Source organism: Diuraphis noxia, unplaced genomic scaffold, assembly GCF_037042655.1.
Source record: "Diuraphis noxia isolate RWA-SAM2 unplaced genomic scaffold, SU_Dnox_SAM2 contig0002, whole genome shotgun sequence".
NCBI classification, from domain to species: domain Eukaryota; kingdom Metazoa; phylum Arthropoda; class Insecta; order Hemiptera; family Aphididae; genus Diuraphis; species Diuraphis noxia.
This window is the reverse complement of record NW_028301712.1, coordinates 12,161,231-12,178,340: the sequence shown is the minus strand read 5'-3', so window position 1 is coordinate 12,178,340 and position 17,110 is coordinate 12,161,231. Positions and strand designations below refer to the sequence as shown.

Below are 17,110 nucleotides of genomic sequence, written 5' to 3'. Positions count from 1 at the left end.
AAATATGAACATTAAACATCATATAGTTGAATTTATTTTTTATATAAATAAATATAAATTTTAAAATTGTAATTAAAAACAATTTGAAAGTATCTTCTACTTTACTATAAAAATTGCAATAGAAATGTATACAAAATTTAAAACAGATACAACAGTACTTTTTAATATTAATTTATCCTTTAGTTTAAAAGTCAATTAAAAAATGAAAATTATAATTTGGACTAAAATTTTTTGAAAGGTGGTTTAATTGTGCTTTGAGCCATAAACTTTAGTTAAAAATCTAAATGTGGACATTTCTTCATACAACCAAACTAATGTTGTTATTAGAAACAACGCACCTCCTATTATAACATGTGTAAGTTTGTGTTCTTCATAATATTTTACCTGAAAAAAGTAACAAAAAGTAATCTTATTAATTCATACAATTAAAAAAATATTTTCACATTATAGAAAAATTAATTTAGTTATTATTTATTTAAGTATACAAAGATATTCATAAATCTATCTTCAGTTTTTACTTCAGATAATCAAAATATTTCTTTCCTTTTATAAATAAGAAAAATATATACTTGTTGATATGATAAATTAAAATTTATATTCAATTTATGCTTACCTCAGAATACATAGTAACAACAGTTGACAATATTAAACAACATATGAACGATTTTTTTGGCCTTAATCCATTAAGCGGATTATAATTTGTACCTTTATATTGAGTTAAAATGTAACGACCACTGGAAAATTTATAAATGATTAATACTAAATAGTAAACACGGTATAACTATGAAATATGTTTTTACCACTGAATGATTCTAAAAGTGAAATTACAACAATTTGCGAAAATAAAACCAATTCCGCCAAAAAGTGTAGAAAATAACAGAGAAATAAATAGAAATATCACAGATAAGATGACCATTTCCACATTGTATCTAAAGTTAAAAACAAAAATACAAATTATGTATATTTAAGATTAATTAAACAAATTGCAAACAAACTTGTTTAATTCGGAAACATTCATGGTAGCTGCCGCATAACATTCAGTGATACCATTAACGGCTAAAAATAGAATGGCCAAACAATGCATTTGTAACAATGCTGGTCCAATTCCATTAGTCAATGTTGATCCTCCATAGAGAAATAATGCTAGTTTAGCATATGCTTGTCCAAAAGATAGTGCAATTAAACCAATAGAACTATTGACACGTAATAAACATTCCAGAACGCTAGATGCTTCTTTTATGCGATTAGAATCCTAAGACATTGTGGTTATGACTTATGACATATACATATCTACTAAAAGTCATTAATCATGTTGTGTACCTGTTTAATTTGAATTTGGATTGGCACTTCCCTTTGAACAAGTTGACTAAAGTAAAAGTATGCCGCTGTTTCTACGGGTTTGAATAAAAATCTAGCTGCTAATGATCCCAAATTGTTGACAACATCGTAAACACCTTGTTGATCAAATTGTAATGTGTTGAAAAATGTCATCACATAACGTTCACCATCAGTCAATAGCTGTTTCATAAATCCTTGTTTCAAAAAACTCCACAACAACATTAGTAGAGAAAAATCCACACATTCAGACAAATTCTAAAATCAATTTTTAATTTACTATCAAATGTTAATTTAGACATTTAGTATTTGTATACAGACTTACTTTTCCAGTAAAATTTGGGAAAAATTCCCACATGGTTTTGAATGGAAAATCTTTTTTGTTTTTTTTTGTATAGTACCAAAAATATATATAAAATGACATTGTATATGCTATGACCGATGCAAGTTGTGCATATGAAAATGCTAGTACAGCATTCTGACCATTCCAATACAAGATCATTGTAGTGTAAACAATAGTGCGAACAGCAATGTTTATTATTTCTAATACAACCTAAAATCTGTTCAGTTTTATTTTCAAATAAAAGAAAAGAACCCATTGTTTGCATTAAAGCTCAAAGGGGTCTTTCTTATATCCTGTATAATATGTAGACTTACACACAGACCTACATAATATACACAAAAAACATTATTTTAATTACCTGCAACTTGACAAATAAAAATGCTTGCGCTACAATGTATAACTGTTCGCAGCATAGTTCAATAATACAACTTATAAGAATTGACCACACGCCAAATTCATAATATGTGGTAACAGTAATATCAGGTTGGCTTAACAATTGAAGCCAAATATAACCGCATATTCCACAAATAGCGGCACATAATGGTACACTAAAAAGAATACAATATATCATGTATATTATTCAAATTTTTAAGGGAAGCCGGGTAGTAACGCCATACGAGAACCAAATGAGATTAATGACTTTGAGCCAATTGTGATGCAATGTATCCGTTAAACAAGCTCGACGAAATGCTTCTCTGCTTAAAAACAATATTGTTGACTCAAGTAATAATAAGCGGACATTTGTAACTCCTAATTCATTTTGAGAGACGTGTCGCAAGACGAAAGCATTTATAACAAATGTCAAGCAACGAAATGCAACCTAAATTATTTAAAAATAACCAATATAACAGTGAATATTGTAGGTAATAAATTAATGAACATGAATGTTAACTAACTTGTAAGAGTATGTTGAGTGATGCGTTTTCAACGCTACTTTTCAAGAAATTTTTCTTCATTTTAGTTTATTAGAAACCAAAATGCCACATTTTCATAATACTATCTTTTCTAGATAAATGAATTCGATAAAAAAAATGTATTTACATTTTAGTGAGTGTAAGTTAAATAACACTATCATAATTATTTACACAATAAAAACCGCCATACTGGCAACGGAATTATAAATAGAACGATTCACAATTCACCACACCTGACAGAATTTTGTATTATGTGAGTACTTGAAATTAATTTGTTAATAATCCAATTTTAAATTGAATAGGTTTAAAATGTATACTAGATACGTGTCTACTTTGTGTTTCATCATTTTTACAACTTAGTAATAGTTAATCAATGCTCATTGCATGCTGTAAAAGTTAAGTTCAGAATACTGAATAGTGAAGAATCAAGAAAGAAAATTGAATTGAAGATAGTTCCTAAGCAGAAATATAAAATAACTGCCGCGGTTCCTGTAATCCAGTTCTCCGTTAATTTGATACTTATCAGTAGTTATCAACTTTTCAAGTGATAACTTCCTGATAATGTGGTAACTGGTAAATGACCACCATACCACGGATCACCAAGCTGGTAAATGCATTGCTACAACTTTACTGTCTAGAATAGATCAATAATTATTATGCTACTAGTTAATTGTTTATATATTTCTTAAAAGGGGCTAATGGGTTCTAACTTCTAACCATTGTTCTAACGATGGATAATACAAGAAGGATTGTAGTTATATTACCATATAGCTTTGGTTCTGAATTTTAATAAACATGTTTGTTCAATAAATTTTAATAATGTAATCATATTGTTAATCCCAAACGGTTTATAAATAGAAAAATAAATAAACAAAAAAAAACCAGAGATTTGAATTGTAACAAATAATGCAAAAAAATCAAGAAATATTATAATACATAAAAATTATGCTAAACTCAACATAAGAAATTCAGTCTAACTCACCATCTAACCTTCGGAACTACTCAAGTGCTTAAATTCCTCAAGGAAACAGAACTCTGTAATAAAATTAAAAAATATGTTTATTTTTATAAATATATTAATTATCATAAATCTAGAATGTATATGACTAAAATATTAAAATTAATTTTTGTATTTTTTACTATAGATTAAGCTTAAAAAAAAGTCTAGAATTGAAGTACCTAGTGTTGTTTGAACACCCCCTTGGCCCCTTCCATCAAGCCGTCCAGTTTTGTAAATTATTAACTACAATATAATTATTGTATAGTATAATACAGATTGTATATATTTTTCTTTTAATAATAATAAAAAAAAAAACTTTACATTAGCAATTAAAACTAATTCATATATACAGGCTGTAGTAGAAATACCTGACAAATGCAATAACTATTGCTATAAAAAAATTGAAATTAATCAATTCATACATTTAATATAGTTTTTAGAATAATTGTGATGATAAAAATGTTAATTTAAATCAATTAGTTAATTTTTTTGACAATTTATTATCACACCAAAATTGTATTGTATTCAACGATGTCTTATTCCAAAATCATTTAAGTTTTTATTACATATATATTTATTTTTTCTTAAAAAAAAAAAAATGATATAAGTTTTAATCTCATGTAAATATATAATGTGGCCAAGGTAGTAATTTATCAATAAAAAAAAAGTGGTGTTATACAGGTACTTATATGAACATAGGACACGTTGTAAGATAATGTCACAATAGACAAACTTATGGGGAATCTTGAATTAAATTTTCAAATCTTAGATTTAAAAAGAAAAATTTTTCATGAATTTCTAACTCAAATTAATTTTCAGATTAACGTGATTTTTACATATTTTACCATAATTCGAAATTCAGGTGGTCATAAAAAAATATTGTGGATTTAAAATTTTTTCCACTGATAACAACTTACTGGGGAAGTGGGGACCCTTGTATTAAATTTTCAAGTTTTATGACAGAGCATAAATTTGTTTCAACGTTAATAAATTAAAACGGTAAAAAAAAATGTAAATAAACGAAAGTTCATATGCCTGTATAAATAATTCAACATGATTCAAAATATTTTAAAAATTGTACGATGCATATAGTATAGAAGTAGTGTTAATATTAAAAAAATTTGTGAAAAATTAATTGATATATCTCGTTTTAGAATCATATCAAAACCCATATTCGATCAATTAAAGTAAATAATAGCAAATTAACATGTAAATGTTAAATATATGATTTAAAGAGTTAGGTGTACCTACCATCTTACCCAGGTTTCCTCTATGTAGGTAAAAACAATTATTTCTGTTATATTATTGATAATGTTAATAGTTGATGACATTTGAATAGGTTCATTAAACTTAATTTGATATAATAGATTTTAGATATTAATTTTATACCTTGCAATTATTTATCATCTTTATTACCTAGGTACAATAGGTATATCGTACATTATATCAATAATATATGAAACATTTATTTTTTATCAATTAGGTACATGTAGTTTGATTTATGTGTGAAGTGTGTAAAACATGTGTAATATAATCACTGAATAAATAACATGTGATACAAGTATTCAACCATATATATTGAATCATGACTCATGAGCCATTACTAATGAATGCAATGTTTCAATAATAATAGTAACAATAGTAATGATGGCTTAATTGTTGCATTAAATTTTAAGTCCGTTGCAAATTCCATCAACTTTTCATCAACTCGATCTTAGCGTCTGACAAAAATGAAGCTGCTTTTATTCAGGGGCAAACCGAGGTCCCGGAGGTCCGAGTGGGTATAAGTCTTGCAAACTAGCAAACAAGCGATTCATAATATGTTGCTCCATGACTCTGGATGTCTCGTGGTCCAAATACCCGATATAGACGATATAGTGCAATCGTAAAGCCATTAGGTTTACTATCCGATCATAATACAGATAGGTGCATAATGTCATAATATGTATTATAATAATATATAAACGAAGAGCCACAGAGCTGTCAGCATAGTTATTTACTTAAGTAATATTGTGGTAAATTCACAAACAACATATTATTTATAATATGCGAAAGTTATACTGATTTTTTTTTCAGCTATAATTTTTATATCAGTTCTATGTGTTATGTCAATTATCCGCAACTCGGCCCATCGCCCATGTACATAATATAATACATATAGATACGTCACTATACGCTGTAGAGTATCAATTTAAATATTTAATTGTCAAACCATGTAGGTAATGTTTTGTCAAGCATAACTGCATATTATGTTAGTAATATAAAATAAGGATAAAAAGTATAAATATTAAATAAATATATTATTAGTAGAATCATGGTTATCTATGCAGATACCTATTATATCTGTCATCTGTCAAGGCCGCGCCTGCAGGGGTCATGCCACCACTTTAAATGGTACTCATTATATTATAATATTATTTACGTTATATACACGGAATCTATAATGGTAGAGATAAAATATTTTTTGTTGCAATTTTATATACCTGTGGTTTAGAATAATCGTAATCGCGATATCCTGCGAGTCTTGCAGGATTAAGTATAAAATCATACCACATAAAATTGCAGAGATTTTGCTTTTTATAGTTTTTGATGTCCTTGTATAAAGTAAATGTATTTATTTATTTTATCTTTTATAATCAGCTAAATAGACGCCATAGGTATATTATATTATATACTTACCACTGAAATCATGCCGTTTCCAGATTAATATATTTAAATATCATAATATAAATGCATAATGATGTATTGATTTACCTATAGCTATTATGTTAAGTGCTATAAATTATAATGCTATATTACATAATTATACGTAATACGTTCTTATGTATATGTAATAATATGTGTTTGATGATGATCATTCGCTCAAGAGAATATCGTCTAATGCTCAAGGCTGGGCAAGTTAACTAATTATTTTAACTCGCTAAGTTAAGTTAATACAGAAAAATGTAAGTTAAGTTTAAAGTTAAAAGTTAGTTTTCTTATTTATTTAACTCGTTAAAAGTTAAAAGTTAATTTGAAAAAAAAGTAACTTAATTTAGTAAAAAATAAGTTAATTTTCTTTTTTCATGTACAATAAATTATCATACATTTTTATCAAAGCTTAACAAATAACACAATATAATGGAAGTCTAACTATTTTCAATAAACATATGTAATTGTATTAATAACAGCAGGTATTTAGTAAGTACTACTAACATACTTCCATCAATTATAAAATCTAACATTAAATTAGTAAGAGTATATTATCTCTGTATCCAAGGAAATTAAATAATATGTTTTTCTTTTCTCAAAATAATGATTACCATATTATGGTCCTATAACATTTTTGTTTTATAATAATATATACATATTTTCTGCGAATAAGCAGAATAAAATAAAATATTATTATCTAATACTATTATTATTACTCGTAAATCGTTTCCCAAATTTTATATAGGTAGATAGTTGTACTTATACACGTTATTCTAATATCTATTGAAATTTCAAATATAGAAATAATGCAAAACACTCACATTCATATCGTAAAGTATTTGGTTATTCCCACAATTATTATTTTTATATATATAATATCAATAAGTTATAAAAATCAAAATATAATTTTAAATATATGAAATTTATATTAGGACAAATTAATAAATTAACTCGTTAAGTTAGAAGTTGTTTTAAAAAAAAGAAACTCGTTAAGCTGGAAGTTACTTTTGAAAATAAAAGTAACTCGTTAAATAACTTAGTTAAAAGTAACTTAACTTTAACTTTTTAACTCGTTAATGCCCAGCCTTGCTAATGCTATTATGCCATTGCCACGATCTTACCTTAAATGAATCCGAAAAGCATTCCAGTTCTCTTCAACATGGGGAAAAAAGGTAAAAACTTTCAATTCAACCAATCGTTTCGCTGTTTTATCAACGACAGATAGCGAGACTGAATATGACGTATTTCCGTCCAATAGCAAAACAGTTGAGCAACTATAGTAAGGTATACATCCAACCAAAAGTGTATCAAAGTCCATTTGCAAGCTACCGGAGATTTATAAAATAAACGTCAGCAATTGTTCAGAGTCCTACCAAACATCAATACAGCTCACGGATATTAATAACTTTTCGTGCAAGTCCACGCCATCATTTTTTAATAATCCACCCCAACAGTCACTCAACCTTCGTAACATTATTGATGAAATATCTTAAAAGTACTAGTGCAGAATATCATATTTTCCGCACTCCCTACATGTGCCGATTAAAGATATTAATAAGGTAAATTTTTTAAATTCAAGGTAAATTTTCGTAACCTTCATCAATCTACGATTTTAACTGATATCGCAGATGCTCAGGCGCAGCTTTCACCATTTTTTTTCGTCAAACTGACGCTTGATGGTATAATATATGATTAATATCATATATAAATAGTAATAGTCTTCAAAGTACTTAAATTTAGTTGGATTAGGTTTTTTTGTTTTCCAAAAATTCTAGGAACTTTAATTTCAATTTCATTATACATTATACACTATCTTTATATATATATATATATAAATATATTATTAAAGACATCTGTAGCTTTAGAACGTTTTTCTTTTAAAACTGATATATCTTTCACAACTTCAAAAGCAGATGAAATATCTTGATCTCTGAATTGCAGAATTTTACTTGCATGGTATGTGACTGATAATATAGATGACAACGAATGAATAGAAATAATAAATTCACGGTTAATTGTATTTAAAAATGTATTAGCTTTTTTAAGAAGATATCATATCTTCCCATTCTGAAATACTAGTCAATGATTTTATTATACAAGGTAAACATTTTTGAAATAATAAAATAGTATCATGTCTTCCAACCCAACGAGTATCACAAATACTAATAAGATGATTGCGGTCTTTAATAAGTGTATTTTTTAGTATGTAATGACGTTTTGCTGATACATTAAAAAATGAAATTATTACTTTCATTGTTCCAACACAGTTATTACGAACACTTAGAGCTGTTGAACACCTAGACAATAACAAGTTTAAAGCATGGTTATTGCATGGACTGTACAGTGCATTTTTTGCAGTTTTTTGAACTTTTTTACTGCACCTTTGGTTCTTGACACCATAAATGTACACCCATCAGTAGCTATTCCTATTTTACAATTATTAATATTTAATCCAAGTTCAAACATTATATTAATTACAGTTAACCCAAGCATATCACCAGTTATTTTTGGTTCAATAGTAACTTCTTCAATATTTCCTAAAGTATCATTAGTACTTTGTGTAAAACAATTAATATTGTCGTCAACAATGGAATTATTTTCGCATACAGGAACAACTAAGAAATAAATAATATGTTTTTATATCGCAGTGCTTGGTACATAGTTAATAAATATTTTTTAAGATTTGTTGTACTCACTTGGTGTATTTGAAACATTTGAAACACTGTTTATCTTTTTTTGAATAAATGTGTCTATTGGACCCGACCTTTGTTTACGTTTTATTTTAATTGTAAGTATAAATAAACTTAAAACTAAAAAGAAACGAGTAACGGTAATGATGTGTTGTAGGTATTTGTCGTTAGTCGATAAATTAATAAGTATTTAGCATAATCACATAGAAAACTAATAAAAATAAAATATTATTATAGGTATAATCGGCACAACCCATTTCAAATTGTGATAAGATGACGATGGCGATAAGTTTATGACAACACCAGCAGCGCGCGTTCGAGAAGTGCCGTTTCTACATTATTATGAACGTTAAACAGGACATGAAGAATCATAACGGAGAATAGGAAAAAAAAATGGGAAATAGTTTTACGGAGGCCCACCATAATCATAACTAATGCTTTATGAGTAATTATTAAAATAGTATCAAAAAAATAAAAATACCGTTTTCACCCCAATTTTATAATATAAAAATAATGTAAAAAATACGGCCCAAGGGGGGGGGGGCGATCACCCCATCGCCCCCCTCGTATCCATCACTGATATATAAGTATATTATGTATCTATAATATTATTTTAAGTATTTAAAAACATTACATTGTTATATTTTTACAATTAAAAAATAAAAACTATTTAAATATGTATAATAATTTTATTTGGATAGTAGGTACAATAATACATATATATTATATTTTGTGATTTACTATACTTTAAATAAATTTACAATATCGAATAGTTTTGATTACTAGCAGAAAAACATTTCGTTGTATTGTTTTTGCGTTGGATATCGACAACCTATCTGGTTAATGAACTTTAATTTGTGGATATCTAATCCAAGATTTTTAAAGTGCAATACTATTTGGCGCCAGATAGTATTTTTACCAGGCGTTCTTACACGACACCAAATAACTGTTAACGGTTTGCCCTTGTCTTGATTGTTTTTATCAACTAGAATTTAAAAAATAATATAGTTGTCTTATATATTACAATAAATATATCGATTGTAATTATTAATGACCTTACAGTGGCTTATCTTCTAATTATATAAATGTGAATTCAAAATCTGTGTTCGGGGTAAACTTACTATGGAACTACTTATCAGATCTTCTTGAATTTTTTAAACGAAAGAGTACATTGTGGAGCAGGTTTATGGCATAAATTTTTCAATTAAGTTGCGGGGGTAAGAGGATGTCGTACTAAAAAATGCAATAGTTTTGCCACATCTCCACCAAAAAGTATACTAAATATTAAATATTATTGTAAGATTGCTATTGGTTTCAAATTTAGTATACATTTTTAAATATTAAATAAAACAACGATTATTATTAATATTGTTCTAGCTGAACCTATGCACTTCGTGGTCCGTTAAAAATCTTACATTTTATATGCCTCCAAACTGTGTGTTAGATTATTTTCCTGTGATTATATGCTAGCAATATATTTGTATTAACATAGAAAGATAACGGTCAAAATATACTAAGTATATTTTATTTTATTATATTATATAACAACGATATTCAATTTAGTTTATCATCATATAATATTATTCATTTTATCACAGGAAAGGAATCCAATCCACAGTTTGAGCCATATAAGAGTTAGGATTTTTAACGGGGACAAAGTGCACGGGTTCAGCTAGTTACAGTGGTCGACAACCTTTTTTGACGGAAGAGCCAATAATTACAACATACAAACATTTTCTGATTTTAAAGAGCCACTAAAAATTTTCATAATTTTTTAAAAATAATTTTATTTTTAAATTTTAATAGACATAACAATTCAATTTTACAGTTACGTACTAATTAATGGGTTACATCAATGGGAGCATTGGCTTTGCATGACTTTTGAAAGTTTTGTTAAATTTGACTCATAAGTTGATATTTTAACTATCAAGTTATTGTTATGTATTATATTCCATATTTTCAAAAGCAAAAAAAATAATATACATTTTTTTATATTATGAAATATTGTTTTTATATATAAAATATTAATTTTTGCATGTAGAACTGGAGAGCCGCAACTTAAAATCGAAAGTGACTCACGAGCCGCAGGTTGTCGACCCCTGAGCTAATATAATATATAGTATATAAAGGGGAAAGGTTTGTATGTAATTTTAAGTTATACCTAACAACCTAGAATTTTTGTTTTTTCATAGTCTATAATATGAATAACCTATAATTTAATACTTTCTGATAAGTGATAAACTGATATCCAGGGCTAGGATTTGTATGCAACAACATGTTTTTTTTCCGACTTCTGATTATTGATTTTGTCAGTAATGTCCACCTTATGATGAGATAAATGGTGGTGTTTTTATTTTGCATGTTTTTGCGTATTTTGGATAAAATGCATGTTAATGCATATATTGAATAAAATGAATATTATTGCATATTTCGATTATAAGAATACGAAAAATGCATGTTTTATAGTATATTTCGTAATTAATATTTATAATTTAATATTAATATTTCGTATTTAATTCTAGCTCTGCTGATTAAAGTATAAAACTTGGTTTTTTTGTCAAACACAAATTTTATTTTTATAAATACAATCCTATATGGTACAATTATAGGTATGCGATTAAAGATTGAATAGTTTGGCGGAGAAAGATAAACACAATTAATAAAAGTATGTCGGTCAATATAAGATCTAAGATGGAAATTAAAATGCATATTTTTGCATAGGAATTTTGGTAAATAAAATGAATATTTTACAATTTTTTATTGCATACAAATCCTATAGCCCTGCTGATAACCATCATCACTTTAGAGCATGTCCGCGGTGTTATGTCAATGGTGCGTTATTTTTTTTAGAAATAAGTTCTATTTTCTGTTATTGGCATTTACACTGTTTACATGGAGTTTTCAACAATGTAGATTAATTAAAAACGTTTTTGAGGAAAGTATAAGAAAATATTATATTCCTAAGACTTGCTTTGTTGAAAATTAATTGTAATATAACATTAAATAGGTATGAAATGTCAATATTTTAAAAATATATCAAATGTAATTTTACATTTGAATCTCTGTTTGTATTGTTTATGTCATAATTTATTATAACCCCAAGAAATCAAAATCCACAAAAAATGTATAGTTATAGACTATACTTATGCTATATGCCGAGTTAAGCTTGACTAGTGGTATAAATTGGCACTTATACCTATGTTTAAAATAGTTCTTATATTATACACCACTGATCTATAAACCTATTATGGCTTATACAACGAAATAATATATTATTTAAATATCATAATAACGTAGGTATACTAAGTCTTAAATTTTAAATGTATATTTTACAGTGATCGAATTAAAAAAAATACATAGAATCACAAAAATGTATATGTTAGACTTGAAAAATACTAAAAAAACTTAGAATTATGCTCCGTGTATACCCTTATAGCCAATACTAGAGTATTATAATATAATAGACTCTTAAAATAATTTTTGTTGTTTAAAATTTAAATATAAATACTTACTTTCGGACATTGTGGTGATCATATATCTGTGCTCGACATTAGAGCCGATAATGGTCATTCTAAACCTTAAATTAACTAAATAAAAAAAAAGGAATTAGCCAGATGTTCTCAATCGTTTAATTATTTTTGTCAATGGTTAGGTATGTTTGATGATATATTTAATCGCGGTCATCATTTATATACTTACATTTATGTCCAACAACTTTTTTAGTAATTGAGCATTCCGATGCTGACACTACGCTCAATGGCATTGTAGCTCCTAAAAAATAAAATGTTATTATCTACCTATTATTAGTTGTACTTTTTACATGAAAACAGAATTTTGATAGTTAGATTTTATAAGTTGTATTGTTAAATCATTGTGCTTGAAACTTGAAAGTCGAATAAATTGGGAAAATGATGGACGAAGGCATGGCATGATTATCTCGGTAAATAGAGTTTATATTTTAGAGTATATAAACCATATAGGTAGCTGGATTAGCAGTGGGTCTTGGAATGAAATACAAGAGTCGACAACTTGCAGATTTGACCAATTGACCACTATAATTAACTGAATTTCTATAATATAAGATTATAAGTTTTATTTACTAAACTTTAGTATATGTTAACTGCTCAACTTCCGTGTACATAAAAAATAAGATGGGATACGCAAAAAAGGTACCTCCCTCAACCTCCCTCCCCTTTTTAATGGCTGGTATTCAAGCACATCGTAGATGTAACGTATACACACAATGTATAATTATTATTATTATAAAATATGATTATTACTTACGACTTAAAATAAAACCTTGAATGGTTTTATCGTCTGCCGTCACCGACGCACCCCCCATATCTACTGTTAATGTAAGAGATCTAAAGACATAAATAGTAAGGGAAAGTATAAAACAATGGCATGAACAAATAGTTTCCATTATAATTATATGAATTAGGCATAATTTATGAGTCCAATAATTAATCGATCATATTTTAACTTTTGAGCTCATGAAAAACTACTTACTGGTTGTTGATCGCATTCATGTACACTAACCAGCTACTGTCCTTCAGAAGAGGACTAAAGTATGCTGATATACAATTGCATGGGACTTCGTTATCTATTTATGAAACAAAATTGATACAGTTAAAGTTTCTGCTATATATGATAAATATAAGCATAGGGATATTAAATGATGTCGGATAATGGAGTAATAATCCTGAATGTGCTAAACTGCTAAAGTTTAATCTTAACCCATCTCTCAGTAAACTAAAACGTTGACTTTTTTTAATCAGATGGTTTTTGGAAATATTTTTGAATTTTGGGCCCATTTTAGGAATTTATTGCATATTGTTATTATGATTATTTATTATTTAGTTATTTTCGAATCTTTGAGAAATAAATTCCTCTTAACCATTGAGCACTATTGATTATTTAGTTAATAGTTTTCAATACCACATGGGCAAAAGTACAGCAATAAATATAGTCATATTATAAAATATAACATATTACTAATGCAAATGTCTTATTTTATTATTAGACTACGCGTGATATCCTTGTTGTCATAATTTATGTCGAATTGTAAAATTCCAAGTAAATAAATAAAATACTTAATAACTTTATTTATTTTGTTAAGAGAGTTTCAGTTCACCACCTTCTTGTTTTCTTTCTTTGATCTCTACACCACGTTAAATAGAAAATATGCGTTATGCAGAATTTATTTTGTGTTGTTAGCTTTAATAATATGTTATTATCAGTTGTCAAATGTAGAGGAAAAATATCTGCCTACGCTTGAGATTTAATAGTTACGATCTTTTGATTTTTAATTGGGTTTTTAAATTTACTTAAAATTTATAACTTGCTTAAAAATTTAAACGCTGTTAAAAATGATATAAAAACAGTAAACACAAGTAATATTTAGTTTTATACTTTTATCATACCTAAAGCCGCGTCCACACCTGAATACGCACAGGCCGAGCATGATGTGTGCTCATGATGTGTGTTTTACAAATTTGCATGATTAATCACACATGCTCGGTCTGTGCGTGCTCAGGTGTGGACGCAGCTTAACAACACATGATTTTTATATTATAAACATTAAAAAGATATAATTGCGAAGAATTAGTCCTATATTTATCTGCCACCCTACGTACAAAAATAGCAGGGCTTGAAATCGATTTTAAATATCGAAAAAAATTGTTAAAAATCTTATAACAAATCTAAAGTAGTATCGAAATCGTGAATGATTGTTAATGATTTTCAAAATGTATTTTATAATTATAATCGATAATTTATATAAAAATCGAAATCATTACTTATAATCTAATCGATTTTAAATAAATTTAAAAAAAAATTTTATTTTAAATTTTAAAACAGCTAGGCAGTCATATAGCCCCATCAGGTCTATTTATATTTTATTTTATATTGTTCATAACTACGAGAATTGATACATTGGGTAATATCAAGCATAATGGTATGTACCTATAAACGTACCTACAAATAATTAATAACCAATGTCTATTATTTTGTTTTCTTTGCATAGAATCATTAAGCCTTAGTACACTTATTATAGGATAATTTGGAATTGGCGTTCGACGAGCGATTGTCGTTGTTATTGCAAGTTATTGCAAATATTTTTCAATTATTGAACATGATTTATTCCATGTTTAAATATTTTGTATTCTTTGTTACTTAAATGTACGACGAATAGTAAATCTGAAATCTAAACTAAATTTAACGCTGATTGAAATGTAAAAGTAGTAAAGAATAATGTTTTACTATAATTCATAAATTGAAAATGTTTAATAATATCAAAATATTAATAGTGTGAATGTGATATTTAAATACTAAAATCGAAAACAAAGAAAGTTACATTTAAAATCGAAATCATAATATAATTAAATCGATATTCTGAATCAATAAAAAAATCACACAACAATAAAATCAATATATTATTTTTAAATTGAAATCAGAAAAATTAATAAGCAAAATTGAAATTAATCTAAAATTTTGATTTTGATTTTAAGTCCTAAAAAATAGTTCCTGATTCATAGCGACCACAGGGAAAATTTAAGCGGTGGTCTAAGCAACGATATAGATTTTTAAATCATAAGAGAAAAGACCAACGTTATTACTTTAAAAATTTTTGGGTTTTTTTTACTTTTTTGATTTTTACATTATAAGAAAATAAGACAACAGTTATTCAAAGATATAAATGTATTATTGAAAAAATAACTGTTGAATTTTAGTGAATGCTCCCAGGGTTTCCCGCTGTCATATTAAACAAATTACATTTTCATATCATACTGATGTCAAGTATTAAAATTATGTGTATAAAATATAAAATTAACATTTGTACAATACGAGTATTTTAAATAGGTACCGTACATGTGAAAATATTACAGTCTTTGCCATCTGAGCATCCAGTTGCCATAACTGCATACCATTGGCCAGTGAACTAAAACAATAGTAACAAATGTTAAGATCAATAGATTTTAAAATACATAAATTATTTTTACAATTCATAAATATTGATTGAGAAATCATTCTTGGATAAATAACTTAGAATAGAGCTCCAGATAAGTTAAATTATTGATTGAAATTTAAAATATGAATAATACTCAATTATTATGCGCACACATCTAATTTGTATAACAATTTACAAATAATTTAGAGATAAAATTATGTTGCAATCATTAAGAAAATATTTGAACTGTCAATAAAATAAAATAATTATATTTATTTGCTTAGTTGTTAGTTATTTTTGAAAACAGAAAGATAATTATTTTAAATTATTTTTTTATAAATTTAAGTATCGTATATGATGTTATCTTTTGAATAATCGCAATTACATACTTTATTTTAGAAGAATTGATAGCACTTAATATACCTACACTTTAAAATAACTTAATAAAATTAATGAAATGATACATTACATTTTTAGTTTCAATACAAAACTGACCATTTGCATTAATGCTCTGAAAACATGCTCCTCCCAAGATAACTATAAGTGACGAAAACACTAAAAACGTATTCATTGTATTTAATTTTTTTTTTTTTTTAATCGTTTGATAATTTGGGAATTTTAAAACAAAAATGTATTCATATCATAATATGCTATATAATCATAATCTCCAAGTTCCAATGACTAAAGTGTGTGATTTGAGCATTTCATGGTATGAGATAATTAAAAAATAAAATTATACAATTTGTTGTATAAACAGATGCGTGATTTTGAATTGTTTTACATTACAAAGTATTTATTAAAACGTAAGAACAAGTAAATATTTACTTCAAAATTAAAATTAATTAGTTCTCTAATGGTTTTTTACATGTTAAATAATTATTTCAAAAAAATTATTTAACACATCAACGTTATAGGTTATTTTATTATACATATTTACCGATACATAAATATTATTAATTGCTGTTCATTTCAGAAATGCAAAAAATAAATTGTAAACAGAAATTTGATGTAATTATTTTTTATTAATTATGTTTGAACAAATGTTGAAGATTTGCAAAATTGCAATGCAACTTACAATTTATGTGTGTATAATACTTTGTACCGTAAAAAGTTATACCTACTTTTAAAATAAATTATTATCATTCATATTAAACACACAACCTATGTATAGCCATATTTCAAGATATA

The 17,110-nt window shown here is 26.5% G+C and overlaps 2 protein-coding genes across 3 annotated transcripts; both read right to left on the bottom strand.

Annotated features, from left to right (window-relative positions):
* Positions 1-11: 11 nt before the first annotated feature.
* LOC107168818 (man(5)GlcNAc(2)-PP-dolichol translocation protein RFT1) lies at positions 12-4,862 on the bottom strand. 2 transcript variants are annotated; one of them, XM_089219843.1, is made up of 10 exons: positions 4,844-4,862; positions 2,575-2,683; positions 2,296-2,498; positions 2,037-2,226; positions 1,661-1,888; positions 1,321-1,593; positions 996-1,252; positions 801-929; positions 614-734; positions 12-384 (listed from the first exon to the last, which is right to left on the bottom strand). In XM_089219843.1, the coding sequence occupies exons 2-10, from the start codon at positions 2,632-2,634 to the stop codon at positions 244-246; spliced, it is 1,602 nt and encodes a 533-aa protein (XP_089075969.1). In that variant the 5' UTR covers positions 2,635-2,683; positions 4,844-4,862; the 3' UTR covers positions 12-243. The 2 variants fall into 2 exon arrangements, with proteins under 2 accessions (XP_089075969.1, XP_089075968.1); XM_089219842.1 differs by lacking the exon at positions 4,844-4,862 and adding an exon at positions 3,575-3,626.
* A 4,780-nt stretch (positions 4,863-9,642) lies between these two features.
* Positions 9,643-16,616, bottom strand: LOC107168866 (uncharacterized). Its single transcript, XM_015518409.2, has 7 exons — positions 16,392-16,616; positions 15,844-15,913; positions 13,483-13,576; positions 13,258-13,337; positions 12,673-12,744; positions 12,486-12,560; positions 9,643-9,958 (listed from the first exon to the last, which is right to left on the bottom strand). Exons 1-7 carry the CDS (start codon positions 16,491-16,493, stop codon positions 9,756-9,758), a joined length of 696 nt encoding a protein of 231 aa, XP_015373895.1. The 5' UTR covers positions 16,494-16,616; the 3' UTR covers positions 9,643-9,755.
* Between the last annotated feature and the right edge of the window lie 494 nt (positions 16,617-17,110).

Excerpts from the sequence above, each read along its gene's own strand:
- LOC107168818 (XM_089219843.1), bottom strand. The coding sequence starts at position 2,634 with ATGAAGAAAAATTTCTTGAAAAGTAGCGTTGAAAACGCATCACTCAAC. Across the intron at positions 2,499-2,574 it reads CACTCAACATACTCTTACAA|GTTGCATTTCGTTGCTTGAC; the intron begins GTTAGTTAACAT and ends TAAATAATTTAG. Across the intron at positions 735-800 it reads ACTTTTAGAATCATTCAGTG|TGGTCGTTACATTTTAACTC; the intron begins GTAAAAACATAT and ends TAAATTTTCCAG.
- LOC107168866 (XM_015518409.2), bottom strand. The coding sequence starts at position 16,493 with ATGAATACGTTTTTAGTGTTTTCGTCACTTATAGTTATCTTGGGAGGA. Across the intron at positions 13,577-15,843 it reads AGACTGTAATATTTTCACAT|ATAACGAAGTCCCATGCAAT; the intron begins GTACGGTACCTA and ends TTTCATAAATAG. Across the intron at positions 9,959-12,485 it reads GATCACCACAATGTCCGAAA|TTGATAAAAACAATCAAGAC; the intron begins GTAAGTATTTAT and ends TTTAAATTCTAG.